The sequence below is a fragment of the Bufo bufo genome, chromosome 10 (genome assembly GCF_905171765.1).
Source record: "Bufo bufo chromosome 10, aBufBuf1.1, whole genome shotgun sequence".
Lineage (NCBI taxonomy): Eukaryota > Metazoa > Chordata > Amphibia > Anura > Bufonidae > Bufo > Bufo bufo.
Window position 1 is genome coordinate 108,426,502 of NC_053398.1, and position 12,192 is coordinate 108,438,693.

The 12,192-nt window shown below is 44.5% G+C and overlaps 1 protein-coding gene across 3 annotated transcripts in view; it reads right to left on the reverse strand.

Moving 5' to 3' along the window:
• Positions 1 to 12,192, reverse strand: part of FTO (FTO alpha-ketoglutarate dependent dioxygenase) — a 280,792-nt gene that overhangs the window by 235,324 nt on the left and 33,276 nt on the right. For all 3 annotated transcript variants that reach the window (XM_040410711.1, XM_040410710.1, XM_040410709.1), the window contains exons 5-7: positions 8,770 to 8,849; positions 6,215 to 6,358; positions 3,811 to 3,930 (exon numbers count right to left, since the gene is read on the reverse strand). In XM_040410711.1, the coding sequence (XP_040266645.1) occupies positions 3,811 to 3,930; positions 6,215 to 6,358; positions 8,770 to 8,849 (344 nt within the window). The remainder of the gene's footprint in view (positions 1 to 3,810; positions 3,931 to 6,214; positions 6,359 to 8,769; positions 8,850 to 12,192) is intronic.

The window sequence follows — 12,192 nt, forward strand, 5'->3', positions numbered from 1 at the left end:
TTGATGAGCATTACTTCTTTTATTATTTTAAGGCATTCTCCACAGTTTTTTTTAAATAATTTTAAGTGACTGGACAGTCCCTTTTAGGGGGCGGTCCAGAACTAGAGATGAGCGAATTGATTATTCATTCATTAAAAAAAAAAATTAAAAGGTTCTTAAGCAGCCAGGGGCTGCCCCCGCTGATCATGACGTGCCCTCCGCCGCTTCCTGACTATTCCCACTGGATAGCAGTGGAAGCGCAGAGGTTCTGTGCTACAGTTCCAGGCTGCGGCCCGAAAAAGTATATATATTTTTTTTTTTTTTTTTTTAAAGAATGTATCACCTACATTTTTATTTTGCCACATAAAACCAGATAACACACATCCTGTTTTTTCTAATCAGTTTTTATTTTCTATTCTATCTCCTAAATAGGATTATCGGGGCGGACATCTTGAGCCGTTTCTAAAAGGATTTTGAGATATGCTTTACAGCAATGATCGGGGGGGGACTTCATTGACTTGACCTGTTCGCAGGTAAGCTGTGATATCACCTATTGTGAATGGTGGATGGAATGGCGATATCGAAAATTAAAAATAACGTCACCAGAAATTCGTTAACACATGTTAACAGAAAAACATGATTTAAACAATAGGTCGTTTTCACATTCCCTTTAAGGCCTCATTCACATGACTGTAATTTTGTTCTGCGTCTGAACCGCATTTTTTTGCAGATCGCACATGGACCCAATCACCTGTAAAAAAATACGAACCGCACGCGGATGTCATCTGTGCACTGTGCCGCAAATCATAGAACATGACCTATTCTAGTACGTTTTGTGAAGTGCAGGTGAATGTAGCCTAAACCCTCTCCAGCCACCATGTACATTCTAATCAGTCTCTGACAACCCCTGTTACACGGAAATAGGGTTGGTCCGGCATTATAGTATTTACTGAAAATTAATAACGTATATTAGTAACAGAATTGCTATTAAAGGGGTTGTGCAAAGTTTTGAAGCAATCCCCTATCCACAGAGTGCTGAGCGTTTGTCAATTTATCCTCTACGGGATATTTGGAAATAGGCGAGTGCTGTACTCCATATGTCCCATAGAGAAAGAATGGAGTGGAAGGGTGCCACGCAGGACCTGCCGCGCCATCAGACTGGGGAAACGTGTCTCCAGTTCTCGGGATTGGTGGAGGTCCCAGTGGACCAGTTTCAGCCCCTTTAAAAGTATAGAGGATATAGAGTGAACGGCAGCCCTCTCTGTATCTCTAGTGTCCCCCTGAACCTCCTTTTGGGGCAGTGGAAGGCAGTTGAAAGGGAAAAGAAAACCCCAACCCCTCTAGAGTTGACATGGATGAAGGAGCTAATGGTTTACAGCTCTCGCAGGTCACTGGCATCTTACAGACAAAGGAGCAGATCATTTATGCACTGGCACAATGGTTGCCAAGAGTGACAAGTTAATGAACAGACTACACCATGTTTTCCACTTTGTCGGTTTTAATCACCTTTTAATCTTCACCTGCAATAGAAATATTTCATTTTCAACAATACTTAGGCTAGAAAAAGAAATCGGTCAGGGGGTCTGCTGATCTATTAGCTCTTATCTAATAAAAAAAAAATTTAAAGCGTCTTATTTAGTTTCTGTGTATTTTTTATTTATTTTTTTTTTCTTCGAAGCAATGTTCTCCTGAATGCTAATAAATAATACTAGGAATCTATGATAGTAAATGTAAGCCCATAGTGACTATAGCTTGCGTGATTTACTTGCTCTGTCTGGGGGGGAGGGGGAAATGCTTTATCGCCCCCTGCACCCCACAGGGAGGAACTGCAAACAGTATACACATCTGAAAAAATGGCTTCACATTTGCATATCTGCTCAGTATGGGCTCATGTACACGCCGTTGCCCGGTCGTGCCCGTATTGTGGCCTGAAAACAGCGGGTCCGCAATATGTGGGCGACGGCCGTGTGCACGCCGCATCGCGGATGCAGACCCATTCACTTCAGTGCTTCCGTGGGATTTCTCTCCATGCCGCGGCACCGCAAAAAAATAGAACATGTTCTATTTTTTTGCAGCGTGGACGGATCACAGACCCATTCAAGTTGAATGGGTCTGGATCCGTCTGCGGACACCGCACGTATAGTGCCCGTGCATTGGGGTCCCCAAATTATGGTCCCCAATATGCATGGAATGGCCGGCACACATTCGTGTGCATGAGTCGTTACCTAAAAATATATTGCAAATGTACTATGGTGATGTCACTTTCAATCCCTGAACAGAAGCAGTGCTTGTCCGGCTTAGCTTCTTCTCTAGTGTACTCCCAGACAGTGCATATTCTTAACATTCTGCCTATTCTGTTTTTCATTTTGAAAACTTGTGGGAAATGTTTAGGACGGTAAGAATTTATATATATATTTTATTTTTATTTTTTTCTCTGAGAGACTCACTCTCTTCTATGCAAAAGCCCACAGTGTTATCCTTGGCATTTTAAATACCACAAAAAAATTCTTGGAACACAGAATGGTGCTGGTTAAAATTAATAAAATGAATTGGGTCAGCCATATTGCATTCTATGTAAATCCAAAAGATAAAGATACCATTAAAAAAAAACAAAAAAAAAACAAGCGCCCAATAAGTAATAGAACGCTTACCTTAATTACTTACAATATGTCTCATTTACCGAACCCATAAAAACGGTGCATAAAATAAATTGTGCAAATAAAAAAAAAAACTATTAATACAACAGTATATGCAGCTCCCTCCCCTCCAAACTAATAAGAAAGCTAAGCTTCATTAATCATCACATCCATCTCCCCGCCAAACTTTAATTAACAGGGATAGACGTGTGAAGAGTCAGCGGCGGGGACGTATAAATTAGAAGCATCTTCTGACTTGGCCACAAAGCTATATGAACCCGGTGACAAATTTCATTTGAAGAATGACACGCTGAAACGGGGGAACTTCCTCATTTGGGCACGCTGTACAGAAAGTGATTGTAGCCCAGAGAATCGTAGAAAATATATTATGTCACTAAGATAATATTTGCACAGCAATAGCAAATACTTTGCTTCAGCTGGACATAATAAGCACATAGCAACTCCATGGGCGGACGGCTCGGGAAGGCCTCATGCACGTGGCAGAGTCATGTGCAGCTCCTTAGCAAGGACACATGTGCCCCGTCTGCTGCCGTACAGCCTCTGTAAGGAGCTATCGCGATGGAATCCAACAGGGAACTTTCTCTCTATGCTGTAAGCGAAAGGGGTTATTCAAGTTCTATAATGCCTCTCCCCATATGCCCGGGCCCCTCACAGAGGTTGTACTCACCTTGCTCCCTGGCACCCGCGTCGCTTCTCATACTGGCACGGCCGCAGCTGCATCTCCCCGTCGTGCGGATGAAAACATCCGACGTTGAAGGAGGTCCGCCAAGAGCAGGCCGCGATGGTAACCAGCCTCCCTGGCGTCACCCACGATGCCCGGGAGGTTTGTTCCCATCGCAGCCTGCTATTGGCTAACCAAACCGCCACTCCCCCCCGATGCCAAATGTTTTCATCCTCGCGACGGGGAGATGCAACGGCGGCCGTGCCAGTATGAGAAGTGACACGGGTGCCAGGGAGCGAGGCAAGTACAACCTCTGTGCGGAGCCCGGACATATAGGGGGCATTATAGAACTTGGATAACCCATTAATGCACTAGAATGGGAGCCCTGATATCAGCCCATGAAAACAGAGCTGTAATAGGTCTTGCAAACAGCATACACAATGTGTTTCTATAACCATTTAACACCTACATCCAAAAGATAAAAAGAGCCGGGCTCGTATTTTTGAATCTCACCATGGTTTCCATTTGCCTCCATTGTTCTTCCAGCTTGGCCATCGCCAACAACCAATAGTCGCTGCATCTAGAGTAGCGTGCTCCTTGAAACCAGTATTGACGGAGCCAGTCAAATTCTACCTGGAAAGACAGAGGCAGCTTTGTTTAGTCAGTTACACTTTACGTGACACTCTTAGGCCTCATAAACACGGCCGTCGTTTCGGCCCACATCCAGTTCGCATTTTCTGCAGGTCAGATGCGGACCGATTTGGGTCAAAAGATGCAGACAACACACCGTGGCCTGTCCGCATCTGTATGTCCATGATAGGGCCCTGCAAAAAACATAGAACATGCCTTCGTCTTGTCCACTTTGCAGACAAAGGTAGGGACATTTCAAGAGTTTGAAAAAAAAAAAAAAAAAGTGGCCTGCACATGGCCGGAATCCGTGTTTTGTGAAATTGTGTGCATGAGCCCTTAGTTATATATATATAGTTATATATATAATGAAAATAATATTTTTTTTTGGCACAGTGGATACTAAGACATTTGCAGTTTTAGTTTTAGAATATGTCCTAAGCTCTTTATCTCTGGTACCATAGAAGCATTTACTATAGAGAGATATTCGTGCCGCACAGCATGGAGGACATCTCATTGGAAACCACCCCACGGGGATTATTAATACAGTCAGATGCATAAAATGCAACATTCACATGTAGGACTACGATAATAATAGTGCCCGTTGCTCCTGGATGTCTCACATACAGTACCTACTATAATACATCTGGGACACGGACATTGCAGGAAAGGAAGACAACACCTCACAGCAGTGTAAGACTGGTAAGTATAAGGGTACCTGCACAGATACGTGTGGGTAAACCACAGCGTAGTAGAGTACCAGCAAAGTGTAGGAGAGGAAACAAACGTCATGTACACTTTGCAGAGGTCTTCTGTGTGGAAATAGACCTGCCGCGTGGATTTAGAACTCCGCAGCCTGCTAATTATGTTTGCAATTTTATGTGCGGATTTCACCATTGAATGAAGGGTGAGATCTGTTGTAAAACCGCATCAAATACGCTCCCAAAAACGCGGTTTTTGGTACAGCTTGGGTACAGAAAAGCAAATCGCACAGAAATTCATGCGGATCTTCTGCACTTTGACCTGCACCCGTGTGCAGGTACCTTGACTCTTAGCATCTGCCTGTTGTCACACTAACCAGATACAACAACCAAACCTCATAACTTAAAGGGGCGTTCCGGTTTCATGAGGTTGATGACTAGGGATGAGCGAATCGACTTCGGATGAAAAATCCGAAGACGATTTGCATAAAACTCTGTTCTAATACTGTACAGAGTAGGAGCTCTGTACAGTATTAGAATGTATTGGCTCCAATGAGCCGAAGTTATTGCTTCGCGAAGTCTCAGGAGACTTCGGGCAATAACTTCATATATTAATTTGTACTGTAAAAAACAATTTCCCGAACTCGGGTTCAGTTCCAAGGTACCAGTTGTACGGGAAATGTTTTTTTACAGCACAAATTAATTTATGAAGTTATTACCTGAAGTCTCGCGAGACTTCGCGAAGCAATAACGTCAGCTCATCGGAGCCAATACATTCTAATACTGTACGGAACTCCTGCTCCGTACAGTATTAGAACTGAGTTTTATGCGAATCGACTTCGGATTTTTCATCTGAAGTCGATTCGCTCATCCCGATTGATGACCTATCCTCAGGATACGTCAATATGAAATTGTTTCCTTGCACCGCTGCGACAATGTGGACAGTGTGCAGGCAAACTTTGACGTGTACGCGGCACTCAAAGCCCCTTCAAAGAGCTAATTGAAAGGGGTGCCAGAAGTTGGACCTCTACTGAACTGAAATTGATAACCTATCCTATCACAAACCCGGACAATCCCTTAAAGGGCCTCTGTCAGCAGTTTTGTACCTATAACACTGGCTGACCTGTTACATGTGCACTTGGCAGCTGAAGGCGTCTGTGCTGGTCCTGTGTTCATATGTGTCCACATTGCTGAGAAAAATGACGTTTTAATATATCCAAATGAGCCTCTAGGAGCAACTGGGGCGTTGCCGTTGCACCTGGAGGCTATTCTCTCTTTACAACTGCTGGGCCCTCTGCACTTTGAATGACAGGGCATTACAATGTGTCCACAGTCTGGCGCTGTCAATTAAAGTGAAGAGGGCATGACAGTTGAAGAGAGCAGAGCCTCTAGGTGTACCGGCAACTCCCCCGTTGCTCCTAGAGGCTCATTTGCACATATTAAACCATCATTTTTCTCAGTAATGCGGGCACATAGGAACACGGGACCAACACAGATGTCTTCAGCTGCCAAGCGCACATGTAACAGGTCAGCCAGTGTCATAGGGAAAAATCTGCTGACAGATGCCCTTTAAATGATGCCACCCCTACCTCGTTGTGGATCTCTTCTGCTTGCTGTAAAACCTCCACCTCTAGAGACTGTAACTTTGCCTTGCCAGAATCAGGGAGCACACACAGGTTCTCAAGAGCTTTTTCACATCTTGTCTGGATATAACTGAACGTACCGGAGGAACACTGTAAGAATATAACCACATTTTAATATTTTTTTTAAAATCACAAATTAATAGTGTCAGGCAGCCTACAGTGCTACCATATAATGTATTATAGGAGAAGTAGAGGCCTGTATGCAGGAATGTTCCGTACAACACTCCTGTGTAGCCATGGCCTCTGTAACTCTCTTAAAGGGAGTCTGTCCGCAATTTTGATCAGGCTAAACTGCTGACGGCACTAAGTTGGGGCTAGGGAGATACTGCTCAGCTTTTATCAGTAGTGTGAATAGGACATTTTATTCTGCCAGGTTGTGCTCCCCCTGGAGGCCATCCTTTACTGTGCTGCTCTCCGCGGTCCCTTCTTAGTGCTGTTAGCAGTTTATCAGGGTCAAAATTGCTGACAGACTCCCTTTAAATGAACTTTCTCAATCTAGGCTCCAAAGACATGTGGAAAATAGAAGGTTTTGCCAACGGGAGCTAAAGAGACTTGACTATCGCTGCAGGAGAACCAAGTATTACATGGCGCCAACGGCTGCATCAGATTTTGTCAGTGCAACCCACTAATTTTGATAGTATTTGACAATCATCTAGTGACTATGGCGTCCACAGGGTGTATTCTTACCGGCACTACTACGCCGATTCTCCAAGAGATGACTGGTGCCAGACAAGCCCTTAAGACAAACATACATACTCGTGGAGAATTCAAGGATGAAAGACCCCGTTCAAGCAATTATAGGGGCGGCAGCTTTCCAATATCTGTGCCCAGCTTTAAAGGGGAAATCTACTCAAATCTGATCTTCTGATGTGGCATAAAGAGGTGTCAGAAGAGAACATTGGGTAGCTAATCTAAGCGCTAGTTCCATTCAAAGAGCTGCAATATGACCGCCATTATAGCTCCCTCGGGGGGTTATTAGCAAACTTTAAGTCTCCGGAATGACGAACTCTCCTGGTTATATAGTGAGAAGGTGACAGGGGAGTCCATTGCTGCATATCTGCAAAAAGTGACAACTGCTACTGAGCATTAATGAAAAACTTGCGAGTTCTCATCCAAACTATTCAAGTTACAGAGAAAGGATAGATCGGACATTTCTAAGTCATTTTAAAAAAAATGGACTGAAAGTTATATAAAGAACATCTGAAGAATCTTTGTAATTTACACCTTTTAAAAAATAACAAGCATAAACCGTTGTAATTTTGTATAGTAGAGGGTCTCGGGCACAAAACTAACTGGAAGTGGTCTTCTCCATCCTTGTATTCTTTCCATGACTGCACGGACCAGTGATGCACTAGAGAAGAAGCTGCACGCATAACACTAATACCTTTTAGGATATTAAAGATATTTTCAGCACTAGAGCTACTGAGGATGTGAGGTCACATCGCTCACCACCAACCCTATGGACAGTATTCTCAGAAAACCCCTTTAAAGGGGTTGGTCTCACTTCAGCAAATGGCATTTATCATGTAGAGCAAGTTAATACCAGGCACTTACTAATGTAATGTGATTGTCCATGTTGCCTCCTTTGCTGGCTGGATTCATTTTTCCATCACATTATACACTGCTTGTATCCAGAGGTTATGACCACCCTGCAGTCCAGCAGCGGTGGCCGCGCTTGCACACTATAGGAAAAAGTGCCGGCCTCTCTGGTGGCCCGGACCGTGGGAGCGCACATAGGCTGGTGCTTTTTCCTATACTGTGCAAGTGTGGCCACCGATGCAGGATTGTAGGGTGGTCGGAACCATGGCAACAAGAAGTGTGTAAAGTGATGGAAAAATGAATCCAGCCAGCAAAGGAGGCAATATGGACAATTACAATACATTAGTAAATGCCTTGTATTAAAGGGGTTGTCCGGGTTCAGAGCTGAACCCAGATATGTCCCTATCTTCACCCCTCCGGCCCCTATAATATGAGCATTGGAGCAGTTCATGCTCTGATGCTCTCCTTTGCCCTGCACTGAATCTCGCAGGGCAAAGGCATTTTAGGGAGATCCAGAGACATATGGGGCTCTCCATAGGGTAAGCTAGGTGGAGGCTTCCGCCTAGCGGTGAGCTCGGTGACGTCCCCGGCATTGATGGGCGGGCTTTAGTGCTGCCCTGGCCTGTAAAACGGCTAGGGCAGCGCTAAAATCCGCCCATCAGTGCCGGTGACGTCACCGGCAACACTGCTGGGCAGAAGCCTCCGCCTAGTAGTGCTAAAAACCTAAACAAACAGCCCTTGCCCTGTGCGATTCAGCGCAGGGCAAGTGAGGGCATCGGAGTATGAAATGCTCAGATTCTCATATCATAGGGGACAGAGGGGTGACGCTAGGGATATGGCTGGCTTCAGCTCAGAACCCAGACAACCCCTTTAACTTTCTATACATGATATAAGCCTTTTGCTGAAGTGACACAACCCCTTTAGGGTATATCACACAGAAGGGTATAATGGAGACTTCCTACCTCAGCTACTCTGTGCGTGGAGCTGAAGCGGGGCTGCGGGCCGGCGAGCACACAGTGCTGATGGGTGGTGTTGAGGTCATCTGTAGGAAGATCAATAGGAGAGCACAACATGGAAATCAATCATAGACATCTAGTTAGACAAACCAAGAACAGACTCGCATCTTGGCGCTTAATATGACACAACGGTAAGTGGCTTCACGGTCACAAAAGGGTGCACATGTGGCGGAAAGCATCTGCAGAAAAAATATTTCTGCATGTATTCCAATGGAGTTCCACTTTGTCTACTGAGCGTCTCTGTTCTGCTGTGCAAAACACGATCTGTTGTGGATTTTCGAAGCTCATTTTATCTTTAAAATTCAATAGAAAATCCTAATCTGCACCAAAAACCTTAAAATAGGCAGATGTGGTGGAAAAATCTGCTCCGAAATCCACGTGTGAAGGTGTTCCTAAAAAAAAACAGGGGGAAAAAAATATATACCTGAGAACACATTGTGCGTCGTTCCTCCGATTCTCCCATTAACTGGATGCAGCAGTGATGTCACGTTGACGTGTGATCGCTGCAGCCAATCACTGGCCTCTCTGGTGCACTGTTGAGGCCGGTGATTGGCTGCACGTCACCGCTGCAGTCGGGAGAACCGGAGAGGATGCGAGGGAGCGGTCAGGTAAGACTCTATTCTTTACTGCAAGTGCGTCACAAGTGTTCTTTGGTTTACTCCTGAAATCGGACAACTCCTTTAACGCCACACTCAACTGTCACAAACTGCATTTAGGTATTCAGTGTATTAGTAATGTAAAAAATGAAAATCAGAGATCATACAGTACATGACGGTCTCTTTCTAACAAAGCTAGAACCAGCCCTGTACCTCACATGGATCCAGAGATCTCCCCATTCATTGCTGCCACTGGTCTGCTAGATATATTTCAACCCGACAGCTCAGGGAGCGTGCCCTTTCGGCTGCAGCTGGAGACAGTTAAAGAATGGACCTGAACATCTGTGTCAACCTCGGTGAGCTGGACAGAGAATTTAGGAAAAGGGCAAACGACAGGTGGCGCTATACAGATAGCATAGCCACTGAGTTATTCACTAGAATCTAATGGTCTTGCTTGTCTAGTCTTAGTTGTATTATTTGGAGCAAGAATTGCATATTCTGTAACATTGCCATTAGTAAATCTGCCCCTCAGTTCTTTTCTCGATGTTACACTCTTTTTGACGTCTGTCAGGTGACACTTATAGAGAAGTTTAGCATAGATGCTTAATGTAAGGTGCGAATGCAATGTGCATAAAGGGGTATTTCAGTAACTAAAAGTTATCCCTTATCCACCGGAGCTGATGACAGGGACCCGGCCGCTGGGACCCCATCATCAATCTCAAGAATGGGGGTCAATGCCCTTGTCCTGATGGAGCGGCACATTGAGCATGTGCACTGCAGCTTAATGTATTCTCTATCTAGCCAAGCATAGCGATATTTAACTCATTAAATGGAATCTGTTACCGATAGGGACGTAGATATAGGGGGTGCAGTGGTAGCAGTCGCTACCGGGCCCAGGAGCCTGAGGGGGCCCAAAGACCCTTGTGCCGCAAGACACCGGTATTCTAGAAAGTGCATGCTGGGAGGACTCGGTTATAGATTTTGCACTGGGGACCAGATTGATCTAGTTACACCTCTGGCTGGAGGGAAGGGGTTAGGTCAAGAATTTGGCATGGGGTATGGTCCTGTTTAAATTTTTGCCTCAGGCAGCAAGAAGGCTATGTGCCCCCCTACCCCTGGCCACAAAGCACTGAGGGAAGGGGGGCCCAAGCTGTACTCTTGCACCAGGACCCATGAGCCTTTAGCTACGAGCCTGTGTGCAGCCATCTTGTATTAATGTCTGCTGTATTAGTTGAGTAGCAGCAGACATAAGGAGTCCATATTGCTATTTTTTATTTAACTACTGCCCCTGTTCCCCCTCTGCAGGGACTGCTGTGCATGCGCACAAGTCCTCTCCACTATGCTGGCACTGCAGTCCAGATTGTATTTTGGGGCAACTTCAAGAGCGGACAGAGGGGGAACTGGGGACAGTAGGGAAATAAAAAATTGTGATCTGGACTCCATATCTGCAGCACTACTCATGTATTAAATGCAGATAACACTGCAATATCATGGCAATCGATTCCATTTAAGGACACTGGGAATTGTATTTAAGGGGTTCTCCAGGAATTAAGAAAATGAAAATACTTAAATATTACTTCATTATAAATATATTCCCAAATACCTTACATTAGTTATAAAGGCTTTTTTTTTTGTCAGGGGAGCAATGCTTAGGAGAAACAAAATGGCCACTGTCCTATTAGTTCACACAAAACCTGTCCTAATCACACAGCAGGCCAAGTTACATCACAACACTGAGCTAAAGAGCTGCCTCATCCTCCTCTCTGCTCTACCTGTCAGGGGTTATGATCCTGAATACAGATGATAAGATCTTTAGCTGAATCTCTGTTGGAACTGAATTGAGCAGATGTGGCTAATGAGCAGCAGCATTTGTATGCAGTCTCCATTACCCCAGCCTGTGCTGTCCATCCTCTCTGTACTTCATGTCTCCTCATGAACTCCATTCCCACAAATATTCAGCTAAATATGTATTCAGTATCATAATCTCTGACAAGCAGAGCAGAGAGGAGGATGATGCAGCTCTTTAGCTCAGTGTTGTGAAGTAACTTGTCTTCCTATGTGATTAGGGTAGGTTTTGTGTGTGCTAATAGGACGGCGGACATTTTGTTTCTCCTAATCATTGCTCCCCAGACAAAACGAACCATTATAACTAATGAAAGGTATTTGGAGATATATTTATAATAAAGTAATATTGACGTATTTTCATTTTCTTAATTCCCGAAGAACCCCTGGACATTCACTTCATTTGAACATTTTTTTTTTTTTTTCAGCCTGAGTAATTAGTTTTTTTTTTATGGTAACATTTTGGCACATACATAACATTACATTTAACTTTTATCATTCTGGGGGACGTGCAAAAAAAAAAAAAAGAGAAGTCCTCGTCCTGTGTTTAGGGGACTTTAATTTCCATGTCCTCCGTATTCCAATGTATTACTGTCTGCCAGTGTTTTTCTTTTTTTTGCTGTAACAACCCATTGGCATCCTACAGATCCAGTTCAATTCACTGACAAGAGTCCCTTCCCTTTGTGTACACCCTCAGAGGCCACAGCCAATTTATTACAATATTTCCAGGAGGAGGAACAGAGGAACGTCCTATCTAAGAGTTCTACGAGCAGCATTTACTAACGGAGACACGTCAGGAGAGCGGACGGATCCTCTTTAATCAGTCGCCGCCTGTAGCGGAGTGACTGATCTGAGCCCACGGCTTTGTGACAATCAGGAGACATGGCCGCCTGGCAGTGTGACGCAGCGCTGGAGATGAAGGTGTCTCGTA